This window comes from Urocampus carinirostris, chromosome 6 (genome assembly GCF_059441175.1).
Source record: "Urocampus carinirostris isolate Australia breed hairy pipefish chromosome 6, RoL_Ucar_1.0, whole genome shotgun sequence".
In the NCBI taxonomy this organism is placed as follows: Eukaryota; Metazoa; Chordata; class Actinopteri; order Syngnathiformes; family Syngnathidae; genus Urocampus; species Urocampus carinirostris.
Genome location: NC_142354.1, coordinates 28,511,344 through 28,532,015, shown reverse-complemented (window position 1 = coordinate 28,532,015; position 20,672 = coordinate 28,511,344). Strand labels below are relative to the sequence as shown.

The 20,672-nt window shown below is 38.7% G+C and overlaps 1 protein-coding gene across 1 annotated transcript in view; it reads right to left on the bottom strand.

Moving 5' to 3' along the window:
* LOC148364506 (arf-GAP with GTPase, ANK repeat and PH domain-containing protein 1-like) overlaps positions 1–20,672 on the bottom strand; it is a 57,064-nt gene that overhangs the window by 6,814 nt on the left and 29,578 nt on the right. The window contains exons 12-19 of the mRNA XM_088338611.1: positions 18,998–19,157; positions 15,407–15,535; positions 12,867–13,004; positions 11,566–11,625; positions 9,446–9,597; positions 4,053–4,143; positions 2,406–2,628; positions 560–863 (exon numbers count right to left, since the gene is read on the bottom strand). Coding sequence (XP_088194737.1) covers positions 560–863; positions 2,406–2,628; positions 4,053–4,143; positions 9,446–9,597; positions 11,566–11,625; positions 12,867–13,004; positions 15,407–15,535; positions 18,998–19,157 — 1,257 coding nt within the window. The remainder of the gene's footprint in view (positions 1–559; positions 864–2,405; positions 2,629–4,052; positions 4,144–9,445; positions 9,598–11,565; positions 11,626–12,866; positions 13,005–15,406; positions 15,536–18,997; positions 19,158–20,672) is intronic.

Sequence of the window (20,672 nt, the reverse complement as noted above, 5' to 3'; positions counted from 1 at the left end):
AGTCAATGTTTTGCAATTGTGGTCAGCTATATTTTTGACTGATAAATCTTTACACAAACACCGTAATATATTACCCTAATACAACCCCTTAGAAAGTATCCAAATTTCAAGGTATTTTTAAGGTCACATTCTATGCATTGCAGCCATCATTCGCAATTATATTTGGTGAAGTATCACATATGTGTTTGTCTGTGTAATCGCCATTTTGAATGGTCACATAATTCGAAAACACGTGACATGCGTTGAGGACAAATACCTCATCCGCTGGCAGCAGGTTGGCGCGTTGGGCTTAAAATTTAAGAAATAGACAAGAATTCGCTGATTTTAGGGCTGTTAAAGCCTTCAACTTAAAATTCGTCAGGGCTTGTACAAATACACTATCAAGCTTTGTTTTCATGTTTGAGTAATACATGATTGACGATTTATGTTTCAATTTATTTATACGGCATACAATTGCAGGTATTTATCCATTTCAACATATGGCAAAATTGGTGTTGCATAGTCGCTGAGAGTACATGGCAATCAACAAGGAAAACCACAAAGAAGAAATCGAACTGACCCAAACCAGAAGCTGCGTCATCACCACGTCACCCAGTTGGCAGGCGGCGTGCAGGGCAGAGCCGGGCATCCTCATCGCCAGGAGGGAGCGTGAGGAAAGGGCCGTGCTGGGGGGTCCGTTGATGTCCTCCTTAGAGCAGTGGGCCAAGAGGAGCAGCAGCTTGTGGAGGTTGCGCTCCATCACGGCCAAAAGAAGACGTCCTGACAGCGTGAGGTCGGGACCCTCGTTGGGAGTCGGAGGGGGCAACGGGGCCACAAAGAGTTTCTGCTCGTATTTGGCCCGGATCCATGATTCTCGCTCCTCTCTGGGAAAACGTCAAGGAAAATGAAGTGGTTGACCTTCAGGGAAGGCAAGATGCTAGCGTCAACAAAAATGAAATTAGTTTACAAGGTTGAACTTGTTATTTTGTGAATATGTGTTCATTTACAGGAAACATTTTTAACCATTTAAAGCATGTCTGGTAAATATGATTTATTTATTTAATCATTTGCTTTGTTTGGGGAATTGATTATATAAATAGAGTATCAACCCACTTGAAAGTCAACTTTCTTTCTATTTTCTGATTAGTCAAAGTACAACATATTCATATTGGTCACCTAATGACTCCCAACACCTCAGTTGGGTTGAGCAAGGGGGCTGGGAATCCCCTCCTCTGAATCAATCTCCCAAAAAAGTCAGAAATGACTCTAGCCACCTCCCAAAAGGGGGATATGGCTGTGGTATATATATATATATACTGTATATATATATATATATATATATATATATATATATATATATATATATGATTGATTGATTTAAAAAAATGCAGAAAATATTTGCTTGTAGGATCAATTTATGAGAGTCCAAATGTGTCCATGTTTTTATTGTGATGTAATAATAGGTTGGCTTTGGTGGGATAATTACCCCCTAAATTTCAAATTATAAATTTAAAAAATTAACATTTAATCTGTAAAGTTGCTCTTTTTGTAAAATTATGACTAACCTTAAAGATAATTTGGGTTTATTAAAAAAAGGCATGACAAGACATGACAGGACGGGATGGACGGAACAGGACAGGGCGGGGCAGGACGGGATGGACGGAACAGGACCGGGTGGGGCTGGGCAGGAAGAGACCAGAAAAGACCCTACCAGAACAGACAAAGCAGGATGGTGACTTGGGCGGGGAATGGAAGTGCCTGGCAGAGTAGTAATGGACCAAACAGGACAGGAGAGTAACAGGTCAGATAAAAACAGGCAGGACCATGCCAGTGCAGGGAAAAGCTAGGCAAAGCAGTGCAGTATAGGGAAGGACAAGATAGGTAAGGAACAAAAACAACCAGACCTGACAAAACAGGACAGGGCAGGGAAAAGTGAACATAATTGAAGTAAATTGAAGTGCCAGGCAGGGCAGTTACAGACCAGAAAGGACAGGACAGGACAGACGCAAACTAGGCCAAAGTAGACCAAACAAAACCAGACTGGGCTTGAAAAACCGAGACCAGACCATACAAAAGAGAACAAAGCATTGACTTTGGTTGATTCAATATTTTCATCAGCAAATTGCTGACGAGCTTAATATCTGTTTGTTTCACTGTGTGTATTAATAATTTCTATAAATTTATTGGGATGTTACAGTAAAAGAGTTGGATTACTTGCTTCCATGAAATTCCTAGATCTACTTTTTAAATGATTTTGAATACAGTCTCTTGTCTTTTTAAATCTTCAGTGCCATATTCTATTATAAAAGTATTGAAATTATCACTCGAACATACGTACATAAGGCATCTGCTAAACCCCAACCCCTTCCTTTTACGATGACCGCAGCAAAAAAAAAAAAATATTATTGTGTTTGTCCAATTATTACCGGGTGGCATCAGGAGGAGGTTTGCGATGGCCCATGGTGCACGCCTCCCATATGCAGTTGACCATGTGGTTGCCGATGGCGCTGAGGACCAGCGTGAGCTCTCTCGGAAGGTCATCCAGATCGAGGGAGCGAACCCGCGAGACGTGAGTCCCTAAGTTGCGATGGATCCCCGAGCACTCGATGCAGATCAGGGCGCCGATGTTCAAACTAGCCCACGTCGGGTCTTTGAAAAAATAGAATATGTATGCCTTTCAAAATCCTTCATCGATGCTACTAACACAATGGATAACACGGATTCCCTTTCAGCGTGCTGATTTGCATGTTTTATCACAAGCTATAATGTTTTGTAGTTGTCATTATCATTAGCTATCATCTAATTTTCAAAACAGCTGTCATTATGATAAAAACACTGCAGCAAATTACTGCCACAATTATTCCATTAAAAGTTACAGCCCTAGAATTCTAATAATGTCAAACTGAATTACTCTATTGTAAAAATAACAAGTTACTAAACCTAACAAAACTGAAAAAAAAGAAAATACACAAAATCTATCTAAACCAATTTACAACCGAAAACCAAACCCAACATAACCCCAAAATTCAAATTAGCCAAGCCCAACTCGAACAAAAAAACAAAAAACAAATCCCACACAACCAAAAACCTAAGCAAACCAAGATAAAGCTAACGAACAAAATCAAAACCACATAAACCAAAACCAAAAATAAAACCCAACTCAACCAAAAATCAAATCCGGCATAAATATCAATTAAGCCAAGCCCAATATAACCAAAATCCTGACCAAATCAAAAACCAAACAACAATCAAAACCCTACCAAATCTGCCATAACATAAAAAAAACAAACAGAACCAACCTAAAACAACCACAAACCAAATCAACCAGAACCCAAAGCCAAACCAAACAAAACCCAAAATTAACCAACACAACCCCAACCAAAAATCAAACCCAACACAACTAAAGAATCAAACCAAGCCAACCAACAAAACCAAAAGCCAAAGCAAGCTAAAATAACAACAAAAAACCCAGCAGCAAGCAAATATCAAACCAAACAGAACCCAAAATAAGCCAATCCAACCAAAAACCAAAACTAAAAGGTTAATAAACAGAGCTGTTGATGAGTTTGACCATTTGTTGGATTATAAAAAAGTATTTTCCCTGTATTGTCCCTCAGAGGAAAACATTTGAACTACTTATAGTACCATTTTTCCCTCTTTTTTAATATACCGCTATACAGTATAATATATGATTTCATCTTTTCATTTTTCATATTGGTTCCCTCCCCAAAATCTTACCAAAAATTCCTTATGGAGAAAAGTCCTCTTCCTCCCACATTTCAGTGACCCACTTTTCATTCAGTGGAACAGTCAACATGACATCAAAGTAGGTTTTTTTTCCCCTTTTGTTTGTTCTTTTATTTTTAGCTTGTCATCCAGATTTTCATCGCTGATTTCTGTCTCATTCTGGGATTCTTTCCTCTACCCTGTGATCATGAACATGAGAAATCGCTCGCTGACTAATGAGCGACTTTGTTCTATTGCTATGTTGAGCGTTCTTCATCTTTAAATGAATGTAATGAGGAGATAAAAGATGAGTGACGAATGAAAAAGGTTTTTAAAGAGACACTTACTGGGAGCGTCGCAGTCGACGCAGAAGTTGTTCCCTTTTGCGTTGCGGATCGCCTGCAGAGCAACGGCTTCGCTTTGGCTGTTCTTGCGGTCCTGCGAAAAACATAAAATTGGACTTTTTTTACTATCATGCAGTGACTGTAACTGTAGTCTAACCTTGAATATTGTAAATGATTAATTGTTTCAAAACGCTAATAAAATTACAAGAACTTTGCATTGGAATGGTTAAACCAAGAGTTACCAACTTTTTAGAACCTGTGAGCTGTTACTGATTAGCATACAGGGCTACCAGTTTATATGCATTTCTAAAAGAAATCCCAATATATTACTTTGTCTTTACTATATTTGTTATGTTACTACCAGGTTATTATTCAAAGTGGGGTTAAAATAGGCACAATCAACCACTAAACCATTTTTACAGTTAGAGATCAAATTTCCTAGACAATAGCAATGACCAATCACCAATTAATGGTGAGCTATTTTCAAAACCAGTCTGCGGGCTACTAAGGAGTCCTTAGGGGGCTGCTTGGTGCCCACGAGAGCCATGTTGGTGACCCTTTGATTTAACAATACTATACTAAAACTGTCATAGTATGGAGGCCCAAGATTGCCAAAATGGAATAAATAAAAACAACCCTTTGAAATTGTTTTTTTGATTAAACAAGGGGCAATTATGTAATATGTCTATTTGTTTTTTAAAAAACTTGCTATTCATTAAGGTCTATTACTAAAATGTTATCATGGTCAAATATTTCAATTTTTTTTAAATTTAAGAACATCATAAAACTGTTAAAGAAAGGAAGCCCGAGAATGCCAAAGTACAGTCAATAAAATTACTTTTTAAATAAAAAACATTTTGTTGGATATCAGGCAAATTCGTAGAATTAGTTTGAAAAAGCGTGTTTTTTTTTACTTTATATTCTTTAAATTATATTAAATATAAAGTTAACGTCGTTAAACATTACATATTGTTTCAATTTAAGAACATCATACGTTTCAAGTCTTTTCATGAAATGTGCACGGTTTTATTTAAAACAAACATTTTTTTAACAATGTATACTAGTGTTTTGTAAGCATTTTATTATATTTATTACTTTAGGATGCTATTTGAAAAAGAATGACTCTTGCTGCCGGTCAGTCAAAAGGGGTGGGGATGGCTTAAGATCCCTTAGATCGATTATTTTTCCTGGACATTGGTTATGTCCGTCCTGTAGCCCCGCCTACTTTAGTTTGATTGACGGCAGAAGGGTGCGTTGAAAAAATTCCAGATTCAAAAGTGTTTTTTTTTTTGGTATGGTATTTGATAAATCTCTTGATGAATGAAATCAATGCATGAGAAAAATAATGCAAATTCAGAAATGTTTGTGTTGTACATACTAATACTTTGTGAAAAAAAATGATGGACGGGGGACACAAAGGGACATTGGGGACAAGCGTGGCACCAAAAGAACTACCATGTTTATTTGCGTATAATGCTCACCCTTATTTTTCAATAACAAAAAAATAAATCGATATAACATTTTGTTAACTTCCTCTTAGCTCAAACTAAGCATTGTTGAATATGTGCGACCAGGATTAAAATATTTAAGTTTGATTAATCGTCAGATACACAAAAGAGTTGTTTCCCTAGTCGTGATTTTTTGCGTTTATTTATATCTTTCAGTGCGACTTTGTTTTCTCCATTCCCCAACATTCTTCTTTGTTCCCATGAACAAAAATAATGTGATAATAGGATCTAATCTAATGCTCTTTTGAATGTCATGTATATAAAAGCGGCGCTGCTACGAGCGGCTGCCTTTTCCAGCAGCTGCCCTATTGTTTTATTGTCTGCTCCTATCTTCGGTGTTTTTTCTTCCCGTTTTGACAATTACACTATGGATTAATTCTATCCTATGGACATGGGTTTTAACGCACAAGAAATGCGTGAATTCAAGGAATTTCAACTCCTTGCCCTGAAGATTTCTCGTGCCGGCGTGATGAAGGGGCCTATCGTGGAGGAAAAGCCGGAGCTAGCGAAGCGGCTAGCGGCATTATAAGTCTTCGGTACCATCCGTAATCATGGTAAATGCGAACTCACGACCAAATAAGATCATCGAGTGCTGGTGGAAAACATCGAAGCGCACAGGGAGCGCAGTTGCTGTGTTTTGCGGAAACGTGGCTCACGTTTAGCATTCCGGACGCTAACGTGTAGCCACCCGGAGCTACCCGGAGCAATCCGGCTTCCACGCCGCTAAACAGAGACACGAAAGCCATGGAGAATCGGAGAGGAAGCGGACTTGCTAACACGAGGTGGTGTATCCCTGGATTTTCACAAAGAAAAGTTTTCCATCTGCCGCAGGGATGTGGAATTTTTGGACTGGCGTGACGTCATCCACTTCGCTACAAGCACCCCTAGGGCATCATGTTCATCTGTTAATAAACAACAGGGTAGACTGCTGGAGGTGTGAATTTCCCTACGGGGATGAATAAAGTATCTATCTATCTATCTATCTATCTATCACTGGTGATGAAATGGTTAGGTTTCAGCGCGTCCACCCTGTGACCCGGGTTCCATTCCTGTTGCATCAAATGGTTTCCGATTGAGGTCAGCAATATTATTTGTCTAACCGATCAGTCATTGCACAAATACGGTAAAACAATGCCATAATACACAAATAAATATGGTATTTTTTCATTAGTAAAACATTTTTAAACTTTTGGTCCAGCGGGCCGGATTAAAAATATTTCTCGGGCCTTATTTGCCTTGCTGCTGTAGTTAGTCCACCCCTGATCGAAAAACTTAAATGGGCCACCCCTTCCATTTGTTAGTATTGGCAGGACTCTGTGACCCCTCCTTGTGAATAAAAAAATGTGAATGACTTGAGAACGCGTCTTTGGCACGTTTTTCTGAAAAAGTACTGCATAATCGCATCCACTTGTACTATCAGAGCAAATTACATTTTTAAGCACTCATCCGAGAATGTGTCCTTGCTGCAGTGCGGATATGAACGCAAAAAATATCGAGCCGGCCCGAAATCACGACACGCTGGAGATGAAGTGCTCAGGCGCCGCGACATCAATTAAACTGCCATTATCTCTTTGACAAAAGCCATCAGAGCCGTGTTGTCAGGTCGTGCATCACGGATAAGATGTATTACTGTTTTTTTTTTTCGACTGCTTTGAACAAAAAAAGTGGTATTGAACCCTTTAACGTTCACCGTCAGATTGTTGAGAAATAAAAACGTGTCTTCACAATGGCATTAGTAACTGAAATAAGTCATGCCACATATCATTGGAAAGCTTAAACTCTTTTCAAGATATGATAAGCGCTTTGGGAAGTCTTCATTTCTTGAAAAGCGCTATATAAATGCAGATCATTTCATTTCATTCAAAATCAAAAATATACTAATCGCAGAAACGTCACCATCAGTCTGAAACAAGATACCCAAAAACTATGAAGCCGGTATAACTCACCAAAAAAGGGCCATTGTACTACGCTCGTGAAACAATTGTTCACAGACATGGTCTTGTACATTCACGACAATCAAGTAAATCCAACCATGTAAAATATTTACTCCAAAACACACAATATTGCCGGCGGCAGTAGCTCAGGAGGTAGAGCGATCGTCTTAGGATTGAGGGATCCCAGTTCGAATCCCGTCTTGTCCGTGTTACATGTCGAAGTGTCCTTGGGTAAGACATTGAACCCCCAATTACCCCCAATAAGCAGGTTAGCGCCTTACATGGCTGCACAGATCACGGCCGCTATTGGGAAATGTGAAGCACAATGTAAAGCGCTTTGGGAAGTCATTGACTTGAAAAGCGCTTTATAAATGCAGATCATTTTATTTCATTTCATGACAGATTAAAAAAAAAAAATCTGCCTAAAAGCATTCCTGCATCCTTGGTAATCTTTGTTAAAATAATTTTATTTTGTCCCATAATTCCTTCTACAAAAGAAACAGAGTCATCATACGACTTCCAAAATGGCCTCAAACATTGATTGACACTCTCGACCAATTGCAAGCTTTTTTTGCAATCCTTAGCCTGTGATAACGTCTGAGGGCCTGTATTGAAATAAACCCTTCTACCTATTTCGATTTCAAAATCTTTAGCAAGTAGTAGAGGTAAGAACGGGCCTAAAAAAATTCAGCCAGACCCGACTCGATTCGCGGGTATATAAACCCGAACCCGCCTAAACCCGACGGATTAACTTGATTTGATGAACGAGCCCGAAATAAACCTGAAGCTTTCATTTGCCGCCAAAGTAAACACGAAGCTTTACTCCGGCGGTGCGTACCAAACAGGGCGTTTCGGCTTAGCTACGCAGCTTGGGGTTTACTTGGGCCGCCCAAACGAATAGTTGGGCGCCAAAGTGCGCATCTCAGCGACGTGCAGCGAACGAAAATGAAACCAAACAAAATTGCATTGAAAAGAAAATCAAATTATGCAGATTACAAGCTGCAAACAGTAAAATATTTGCCCAAAAAGCAGAAAGAAAGTTTGTAAAGCTTTTAAGCTATCAACAAGAAGCAGAAATGACATCTGACGTGAGGGATGGGGAGGGAAGAAGCCACGCGTCTTTTACTCCAATACCAAGGAGGAAAATTTATTTGGATTTAGTGATTTTGAGTTAAACTGATCGAGTCGGGTTCAGACCAGGGCCCAAGATCTTACCTCTAACCAGTAGAGACACGTTTAAAGGTTGACACATTGGTTAGACAAATAAATTCCTAATGTAAGTTTATGCATTTTCACGATGTGTATTTGAATCAGAGACGAAAATAAACGTTCGTAATGTAACTCGGGATCCAATTTTTCATGTGCGACTATCACGCGCAAGTGTGTACAATTAATGATTGACTTCTGGAAAGAGAAGTCAAACATTTTCAACTCTTTCCCAACGCCTACAAATTGGCCAAAGTAAAATACACGGTTGCAGAGGTTTTAGAGCTGTAAACTGGTCGTATTCAAATGGCAACTTTTGGAAAGGCTTTAACGCATGTGTAAAATACAATGTTTGGTTTTTCAGATTGTGATCAAATTTGACAAGGGACCAGGTAGAGCTTCATACTATTGTCCCAGCTGTCTTTCCCCTTAAAATGCACGTGCTACACTCTTTATGCGGGCATTCGATTGCAAAAATAAATTCAGGCGAGAATAAAAACCTTCTATTTCTGTGTGTTCTTACTCAGATTACTCAATGTTAGTAGCACTCGCAGCAATTAGTGTTTTAGTTTGGAACAAAACTTCAGTGTGTTACCTTTCAAAAGAGACCCAAACTGTCCATACTCTCTAAACGGTTCAAAAACAACATCAAATTTACTTTGGGTACGCCTTGGACTGAGATTTTAGGCGAATTTTACAGGATTGTTAAGGGGTTAAGTCAGAAATTGCATGAATGGGTGTGGCTGACCTTGTTCTTACTGCTTTCACACAGCTGCAGGCTAGCCAAGATCTGACTTTCAATAGCCTGCACCCAAGAATCCCTTTCCTCCACGCATTGGGCTTCGAAATGCCAAGTTTGTCCAGAACTCGACACAACAAGGAAGTCGTTGTTTTCTTCATCTGTTTCACAAAACACAAGAGACAATTTCGGGTTACCGTATTTGGTACAGGAGACTGTAAATTTGTTAGAGATATTTGCAAGAGTCCTGACTTTTAACTCATCCACTGCTATTACAGTGGAATTGATCATTTTATTTCGTTTGATTTGTTTACCTTATAACCTTAAACTGTAACACATGTTTCCTCATGTCGGAGGGTTGTTACAATGGTAGGGTATGGTTTAATAGCTGAAAATCCTGAGGCCACATGCCGCTATCACTGTCAGTGTGGATAAGCCTGCCCCAGGTTCCTTTTCCTCGCCATAATCATGTTTTATTTCCATTATCATTTATTTTGTTTCTATTGAATTTTTTACCATTGTGTCTTTGTATAAGGTGTTTCAGGTTGTTGGGTGGAGATACAGGAGGGGATTTTAATATCTGTTCTAATAATGTTCAATGAATATTTTTATACAGCGCTTTGAGTGGCAATTTATTGCCTGAAAAGTGCTTTCCAAATAAGGTAAATCCGATTTGATTATAGTATATACAGATGGCCTGGAGAGGGATGAGTACCACCAGGCTGTACTTGCCCAAGACACACAACAGAAAATGGTGCCCCTACAACCCTAGTTGTAAGGGAGCCAAACAAACTACTCAACCAACCAAATACAAATGACCACCCAAAGAATTGGCGACCCCACTTTACACAGTTTTCGCTTTATATTGTGGAGTAAAAGGTTTTGGTCCCTCTATACGGCATTTAACCACTACAAAACCTCAACAACAAAATAGTTTCTGTTCCCGAAAGCATACCAGCTCAGTAGCCTAGATGGTAGGGCGCCCGCTTTGAGACTGGGAGGTCGCTGGTTCGCGCCTCGGCCGAGTCATACCTAAGACTTATACCATTGGTAAAATGGCGGCGCCCTCTGTTGGCTGCGGCTGCATCGGCTCGCTACAACGGGTCAGGTGTATCGACATTTCGTTCTTACAAAGAATGACAATACAAAGGAAATTATTATCATCTCATCTCATTAGCCGTTATTATTATTATTATTATTATATAAAATTCAAACTGTATGATGTTTGTGCGTATCTCGAGTTACGTCTTCTGCTATTGGTCGACGTCATATATAATACTGGTCTGTTATTGGTTTGCATCACAGGAACATTAACATGCTGCTATGCTATAAGCTGAACATCTTTCCAAAATGCCTTTGTCTTTATTCAGTCTGGGATATTTTGTGCTTGGTTCAGAATTTGTTAGTCAGCAATACAATACTGTATATTTAGTACTATAGTTATTTTGCTAAATGTCTACATTTTTTGGTTTGTTTCTGGTTTGAATAAAATAAAAAATACATGTCATATGTATTCCCTATTTTCAATGAAAATTGTTGGACAAAACATGGTAAATCTCCAACTTTTGTATCATTGTAATTGTACATAAACAAAACGGGATTACATAAATGTTGTAACTAAAAATCAGATTGTATTTAGTGTGTGCAAGAAATGTTGGTTTCAATATTAAAATTACATTTTATTAAAGGGACAGTGTGTGTTGCTTAGCACCTCCTAGTGGTAAAATGCCACAACTTCATTCATTAAAAAATGATATAAATAATAATCCCAAAAACAAATAAACATGCATTTTTTTAAACACTTAAATAATAAATTTGCTTTTTTTTTTTTGCATTTTTGGGTAGGCCCAAAAACAAAAAAAAGCCATGTGAAATTTGAATTTTTTTATTAAAAATCGGTTGGTTTGGTCGCTTTGAGTCCCCGTAGTTTGCATTCATCCTTATGCTTTTGGCACTCGTTTTCGGTTGCACTACAGATTACAGCCAAATGTGGTCAAATAATGCACACCGTCCCTTTAAGGAAATGTATGCATAAGTTCAGTGTTTTTATCCCCTCTGAGCACTACCCCAAAAAGTGCATGCCATGTGTGCATGTCAATGTGTAATGTGTATATTTGTTCATAGATTACCTGTTTTGCTTACGTTTCTCAGGCTACCAAAGCTCTTCAGTTTCCACATTTTGCGCTTGGCTGGAAAGAGAGAAAAATCAATATTACAATCAATATTACAGACGCTCCCCTACTTACGACTATGCGACTTACGTAAAACGGTAGATACAAATATGTTTTTTGGGATGTCAAAAAATATCCAGACATTGCTGTAAGTTAGATTTTGTATTGTGTGCACCTTTTTCCGAATACAGGACAGTGCTGTAGTGCTTCTTTCCGCCACTACCGCCGTGTGGCGCTGTGAGAGCTCATCCGGCATCCACCCCAAAGAAGAAATCAGTCTTCCTCTTCTTAGTTTGTGTGTAAACATACTATACTGTATCCCAAGCCCTCTAAGACATTTTTGTTGTTTAATGTCTCGTGCATCCATTCAGTATGGTTGGTGTAAAGTGTAAAGAAGAGGCGAGCTATTCCTTTTGAAATGGAAGTGGAATAAGAAAGCTTGATGCGGTTGAGAAAAGTTGGATCACTTTTTGTCGGCCATTTTTACCACGGAGGAGGATGTAGCCTTACTGTTGAAGCTCATCTTTAAAAAGAAAGTTAAACTTAACTTTATTTATCTTTAAAGAGCAAATTAATTTTTTATGTGTTTATTTTTTAGTACAAAACAATACATATTACTTATACAAGCCTTAAACATACTTATATCAACCTTAAAAATACAAAATTTAGCACTGAAGCAACTTACTAACAAATTCAACTTACGAACGATTGTTCGTAAGCAGGGCAGCGCCTGTACTCGTATTGTCAAACATATGGCCCGTGGACAGGATTAGGCCCATTGGATGATTAAATCCAGCCCATCATAATGTTCTGAGTATGTCAAAAAAGGAGCAAGTCTCGAGGTCATTTGAATCAAACATGACGATTTCTTTAAATAAATGCAACCCAAATACTATCTACAACTCCTAGAGGGCAGTGTTGGGTTCGTATAGTGTGGTGTGTTGATTCAGGTGTAAAACTGCATTTACCCAACTGTTTATTTTAACAGTTGTCACATTCAATCCCAAAGATGAACATATTATTCCCCATTGTTTAAGAATAAATGTGTCTAGAAAAGCTTCTTTGTCATCCCTGATGATGATATGTAGTGTACAGTATGATGTGAATGTAAACTGATTACTAAAGCATAATAAGAAAAACAAATCTAATTTGATGTTGACATTCTTTCACTGATCCAGCCGTAAAACAAAAAGCCTGGATCTGGCCCTGGAGCCAAAGTGAGTTTGACATCCCTGGCCGAAATAGTTTTAATATTTCACCTTCAGCTTGCCCGATAGTGGCATCCCCTTTCTGGTTCATGCTCTTCTTCCTACGATGTTTCTTCCGGTCCTCAACGGGAGATGTGGAGCCGACATCTTTGGTGGACGAGGAGCTGGACACGCCCTCTACGGCGGAGTCTGCAGAAACAACCGCAAACACTGAATAATATGGCTGGGAGATACTGGGAATTTCGGTCTCCATCCAATCCAGGTTAATACGCGTTATTATCGATGGATATGATTGCTTCGAAGCGTCATGGTCATTAAATAATAGAATCCTTCCTCCTTGAGTTAGGTTAGAATTACAATAAACAAAGCACAAAAACTTAAGCCACTAAAATTAATACTTTTTTATTCCATAAGTCAAGTCATGTTTATTTGTATAGCCCTTAATCACGAGGAGTCTCCAAGGGCTGCACAGACCACATACTATTGCAAACCACTGACTGTTATTACACCATCCCCTGACCTAAAACCTACACGGGGGCAAGGAAAAACTCAAAAACATCAACATGAGGAAAATGAAGAAACCTTGAGTAGGGACCTGACATGAGGCTGCAATGGATGTTGCAATAACAATTAATACACGGATATCGTCAAGGTCATTCATAAGCTATAGAATAGAAAGCAGTCCTTCTCGCTAACTCAACGCCCTTGGCCACTCTTAAGTTTGTGCCTGCTTGTGTAACTGACACACTTTTTGCACCTCTCACTACCTGGCCTGCTGCTGCATCTTTCTTGCTATGAAAAGAGGGCAAAATCTAGGCATGCATACTTATCTGAAGCTAAATGTGAGATAGACAAACGTGGAGCGGAGCATTGTGTGAACAATGACAAGTGTAATTTGTGTGGTAAAAGGGTCCGCTACCGTAGCAAACGATGGAAAAAGTTTACCGCACAGAGAGCAATGAGCTGCAACCATAAATGCCAACATGCTACTATTCTTTAACAAAAACCTGTATATCCATTGTCATTATGGCACAAGTCAAAATGGCTTGTCCGTTACATTGCTGATTTGCTCTGTAACAGTTGTTGTAGCAGAAGTACTTTGTTTTTTATACTGATAAAAGTTCAGATTGTATTGTTTACACTATTTTCACTTTCTGACTTTATTTGAAATATTGTGGAATGGTATATTCATGTTGGCATTGTTAGAATTGTTTTTATTTGACTCTCTTGGCTTAGGATCTGAAACAGTTGTAAAAAAAAAATCTATTTTTTTTTATACTGTTAACATTAGAAATGTGATTATTTAATAAGAATTGAGAAATTATTAGCACCCAAAATATTTGTGTTGTGTTTATCATAAATATAAACTAATTCAACGGGGAGGGTTCAATTTTTTAATGATCATGACATTTCCAAGCAAAAAGCATCGGATCAATAGATTGATCCTACCAAATGTATTTACTTGTATTGGATCGATACTTTTGGGTGCTCTGAGGGGAGTGATGAACAACAAGAGTATGAGTATGGATGTTAAGAGGGGACTGTATGAGAGTGTGATTGTGCCGACTGTGTTGTATGGTGCAGAGACTTGGAGCCTGAACGCAGATTTAAGAAGGTAGTTGAATGTTTTTGAGATGAAATGTTTGAAGACTATGTTAGGAGTGACAAGATTGGATGGACTGAGAAATTAAATTGTGAGAGACAGAACTGGAGTAATCGTGGAACTGAGCAAGCGTGTTGATAAGAGAGTACTCGGTTGGTCTGGACACATGGAGAGGATGGATGAGGAGCGAATGTTGAAGAGGCTCTACAGAGCAGAAGTCAATGGAAGGAGACCAAGAGGAAGGCCGCAATTGACGTGGATGGATAGTGTTATGAGTGCACTGCAGGAAAGAGGTCTAAATATAATGGAAGCTAGAGCTCTTGTTGGTGATAGAAAGGAGTGGAGAGGTGTTGTGAAAGGATAGTGGGATTGTGGACGCGTTCTTAAGGATGGGCTGGGCACCCGTATGATGCGGCAGGGGTAAACCAGTGAAAGCTGTCGGGCCCTGCTGTTGAACAAAAGTGTGTGTTGTGTCACCCTGACCCGAGTGACATGGCCGCTTTCTGGTGTCCTGTTTCATCTGGAGGGATGAAAGCATGACCGACTTGGGTGCCGAGGTGCCTAACTTGTTTGGGTGTTTGGGCAATTGGGTTGGCCATGGTCCCAAAAATTTTGTATGGGGTTTTTTTTTTTTTGTTTTTTTTTTTTTTGTTATTGTATGTGTGTGTCTTGCTGTCGGTCACCCCTCTTGAGGGATATGACCAAGGTAGATAGATGGATAGATAGATAGGATCGATGCTAAAAATCACAGTATTGTCCCCCCCTAGAGGCTGAGAGCGCTGGGTGGGTGAGAATGGCTGAGCCATCTACATATATGAGCAGCACTTAGATTATATTGTTGGACGAGAAAAATATCAATCACGGGACAATAGTATCGATCCGAGTACTTGCTTAGTATTGATAATATCAATATTTGGATCGATCCGCCCACCCCTACTCAATAATCGCATGTTACTATACTTCTAAAGTTGTCATTGCTTTCCCTCACCGACACTGTGAGCGTGGTTGGAGACGTTTGAAGAACATCGCTGCACGCCTCGGTTACTTCTCAGGAAGAGAGGCGCCCCGAGTCCCTCCATGTCATCCACTTGCAGGAGGCTGCTTGCACTGACGGGAACTACGACAAACAGAAAAAAAAAAGAAGCAAATTATAGATTCTCTTTGTGTGCAACTGCAGCGGCATCGACTATGTATAAAAGGGCTGGAATTCCCAACAGTTGAACAAATACGGCTCGATTCTGCCCGTCCCCCCGTTTGATGTTAGCGCCTGCTTGTTTGCTATAGTTAATTGGGCAGCTAGCGATTTTTCACAGGCATTTGTTTGTTTGTTAGCAAGGTCATGCATGAAGCTACAACGCTAATTACCATAAAATCTGGTGTGATGAAAAGACAGGAATGTCATCAAACGGTTATCATGTCGGCTTTATGATTTTAAGCAATAGTTCTCAACTGGTCTGACTTCAGGACCTGATACCTGTCAACCTCCATGGCTCCAAGCCCTTACAAAATGTCGTATTTTCCCTGACAAAATACAAAATAATCTTACACAATATTTTTTTTTCAAACGTTTTTATTTATGTAGTTTAACATGTTATATTGTACATGTGTTTCGTTATATCATATATACTGTCAATGAACATTTTGTTGTGAGATACTGAGTTGCTCGACATGAATGAGGTTTATCATAAAAAAAGTTACAAAATTAAGTATATTAGACGTTCACTGTAGAAGGAAAAATACATGCAAAAATAATTAAGTAGAATAATACATTTTCTTATTCAAATTATTAATTCATTTTCTGCATTAAATTATCATTGGTGATTTACTGATTAAAGGGATAACCACAAACCTGTCTTTTTTCATTTTCTCCTTTTATACTTCCTTAACTTCTTTATACGATATAATAATTTGTAATATACCGCAATGCATCAAAGCAAGTGAGCCGTTTGAGAGTCGGCTCTCTTTAATGAGTTGAACCGAAAAAGCCGGTTCTCTAAAAAGAGACGGACTTCGTTTCACTAAACAACTACCACATGAAATCCGATGTTGAATGATGCATAATGGTAAATCCCCGGGAGGCAAACGCATGCGCACAGTAGCATCAAACGCTCGCTTCGTTTGCAACGGAAAAAAACCCGATACCGGGATAGAGGCTACCGCGGCGAACTTGTTTGACTTGATTGATTTGCCGTTTCGTGATAGTCGGTGTATACTGGATGGTACCCATATTTGACAAATTTGCGTTTTTCCATACAGATTTTCTTGTACGTCGTACGCGTCTTGAAATGCATAATAAACATACTTTGTACGGCAAAAACGTACAGGTTGACAGGAATGGGACCCTCCATTCCACCTTAATGACAAGCTGCGACCCAAATCCAGAAAAAAAAATCCAGTTCTAAAATGTATCCAGTAAAAGGCTTGTGCAGTTTGAAGAAGGGATAGTAGAATATATTCAGCTTCAAGTACCTTATATACTCTTATATAAGCCTACTTCGCATTTTAACGACTCTCTAAAACCGCTTTAAAATGCCACATTCTAAAAAGATTTAAAACTGTAAAAAAAGCATGTATCTAAACATCTATAATTGTGTAGTTAATAAAAATATATTTTTTATAACAACACAGTGGCGGGTCATTTTGAGACATGACACATGAAAAAAAACATTTTTAAACCAGTTACCTATCTTCGAGCAGTGTTTCAATGGCAGACTACAGCAAAAATATTTCACTGAAATTAATAACCTGTAACCTGCGGAGTCATGGTGACAGCAAATGATAAGAAAAACGTCATCCTGTATTTTGCAATTGTTTTATTCTTTGACTCGATCGTTGTTGTCACTGTTTTTCCTTTTTATTATCACTGACTTTTTTTTTTACCCTTTATTTTAAGCTGATAAAGGAAATAAAACCAAAAAAAATCACAAAAAAATGAGATGTGGTCCCACTCAAACAGGAAGAAGATATCGAACAGGCCATCATTGCCATCTCCTGTTGGAGTGAAATTGACCTTTATTGTTCTTCTTAGCATTATTTTGCCAAAGCAAAGGCACATTGAAAAGGGTCCACGACCCACTTTTGGGTCCCCACCCACCAGTTCAGAAACACAAATTTTCACCTTATGATAGTCAGCCATCTTGCTGCTACAGGTACCTGAAAACCCAAAACCTTGCGAAAGGCTTGGCAAAAAAATAGAGAGAGGGTGAATTTTGTCCGTTGTCGCACTTGTTTTCGGTTGAACTGCAAAATACAGTGACATCTAGTGTTCAAATATTGTACACTGGCCCATCAAACAGCTTTATCTTATGAGCATATATATATATATATATATATTTATATGTATATATATATATGTATATATATATATATATATAGTGGAACCTCGCTATTTCGCGGGTCCACTTTTGCGGGTTCAGAGCTTCGCGGGTCTAAAATATATATCTTACCTTCTCAATAAAAGCATTTATTGACTTGACGCCGTTTAGCGCGAGCTTATGTCAACTGAGGACACGGTGTGGACACTCTTATTGTGAAGGGGAGGGGGAGGCCCTAACACAATGCTTAGTCATTGCCGCTTCGCTCACCCCCCCCCCCCCCCTCCTTCAACTCCTCCCACCTCACCCCCTTCTTATGTGGCGCTCAGTTTATCAAGGAAGGAACTCGGCGACGCGACGTAAGTATATTCTCTTCTGTCACATTTCATCTCAAGTTTGACTTTATTATACCAAAAGCGAGCGGTTGTTTGTACTACCTAAACACGGCTAATTGTGTGTGGTTTCGTGTATTTGTTGTAAAAGCCGTTCGATGCCGTTAGCTAAAGTATGTTGTTATTGTCAGAATGTAGTTCTTTCACTTTCATTAAAATAAACACGGACCATTTTTTTAAATGTTGTTTCCCAAAACGCTTCACAAACACTCATCAAATATCATATTTTCACTGTTTTTATTTTCAATATGTATCCGGTAGTGTTAACAAGCGAAATAAACTGCGATTGCTGCATGTGGTTGAGAGCGGTTAATACAATCACACTGAATGGTTCGTAGTGGTTTCGCCGCAGTCCTAATCAATGTACATACAACATATTTTACAGTTTTTTGTTGTTGTTATAACATGAATTTTACTCTCTCTCTCTCTACCCGTATTCTATATTGTGTACTGTATGCAGGGGGGGTATATTGTATACCTGTATACGTTTTTTTAAGCATTTTTGAAGGGGCGCCGCTACTTCGCGGATTTTCAGTTTTCGCGGGTGGTCTTGGTCCCCATTAACCGCAAAAACCGAGGGATTACTGTATATATGTATATGTATATTTTTTAAAAAAAACAATAGTAGTCTGATGCCACCTACTGACATGGATGAATGTTACAGATACTCAGCTAAACACTAGAAAAGAGCTAAGAGGGCATGTTTTTTTTGCAAAAATCAAATTTCATGCGGTACACTAGACAAACACACTTGTTGGAAACACTGACATAGAGCAGATGTTTTAGACTACAGGTTCTGCAGTTATGTTGTCCCTCATGCCTACAGCCTTTCAAACCGTAATTTGATTTAAGATAATGGATCTTTGAACTCACCCAGACTGACACCTTCGGGTCCCTGCCCATCTTTGAGTCTCCCGTTGAGGCCAACTTGAGGGCCTCCAGTCGGGACAGCACGCGGCGGACGTTTTCCTGGCACCTTCACTGTCACTCGCAGCAGGTCCATTTCTTTTCCAGGGGTATTCAACATGTAGTCCTGACAATTAAAGCAACCTATATTAAAATCTAGGACCAGTTGACTGGTATAAAGGACTCAAAATTGAAAAGAAATAATTGGAAAAAATAACAAATAAACCCAGATAGAAGTGCATACATTGATGATGTAATGGAAAAAAATAAACATCTACAAATGCATGCCTACAGGAATAAATAGGCTCATTGAAAAAGGCAAAACAAAATGTAAGCAATGAGATTGAATAAGATTTATTTTTGTACTTTAATTTTTGTATTCATTTTTGTTTTTTTAATACGGTTTTCTGTTTTTCTTTTCTTTTTTGTTTTTCTTGTAGTATGTTTTTATAATAATGATGTGAATGAATAAACTGTACCAGTTTTAAGATACACTGTATTTATTTTTAATGAATAGGACTGGATAAGAATCCTTTCTCTTTTGTTCTTTTTTTTTCTTGGTTACTTCTTGCTTATTCTCTCGCTCTCTCCTTTTCTCTCTTGCTCGTTCTTTCTATAGCTTTTCTCTCTCTTTATTTCTCAATCTCTCTTTCTTTCTCTTGCTCTTTCTTTCTACACCTTTCCCTCTCTCTCTCTATTACTATTCCCTTCTCTCATCATCTCTCTCCTTTTCTCTGTCGGTCCCTCTTTCTTTCTATACCTTTCTCTCTGTCTCGCTCTTTTCATTTCTCAATCTCTCGCTTTCTTTATTTCTCTCTCTATCTTTATTTCTCTCGCTCTCTCACCCAATCTTTTTTTCTTTTTTTCTTTATTGCTTTCTTTCTCTCTTTCTCCTGTCTCTTTCATTTCCCTTCTTTCTTTCTTTCTTTCCTTTTATAGCTCTTTCTTTGTTTCTCTCACTCTCTCTCTGTCCTTCCTTCTTTTTCTCACCCTTTTTTATTTCTTTCTCTCTTTGTTATTTTCTTTCTTTCTCATTCTAATGCTTTCTTCCCTTCTCTCTTTCTAACTTCATTTCATTTTCTATCTCTCCCTCACCCTTTCCCTCTCGCTTTTTCTTTCTCTCTTTTTCTCTCTCCATCTACGTCTGTCTGTCTTTCCATTTTCTTTGATCAATGTTTTTACATCTGTTTATGAATATATTTACTGTATAAATGTAATTTTAGATTGATTTTCTTGTGAACATACATACCTGTATATTCTTGTTTCATTAACAGTGGAACCTCGGTTTTCGAACGCCTCTCAGTTTGAACAAATCAGACAGAGTCCGACCCAAAATTTCGAGAAATTCTTGCTTTGCTGTTCGGTCAAAAAATCGAAGTTTGAACGCCGGTAATGCGTGAGTGCTGAGCGGCGTGCGGGTGTAGATCGCTCTTTTCGTGACCAACTGTTATCGCGTGCGGACGTGCTTCGTTTTGCTTTTGCTTTTAAAATAGGTGCACGAAGTGTTTTAGCCCCTAATTATGCCTCCGAAGAAAGTCAGTGCAGCAGCAAAGTTGCTACAGGTGAAAAAGGAAAAGTAGCGCGTAAAACTATTGCATTTAAGAAAGAAATAATAGCAAAATATGAAGGAGGTGTGCGAGTG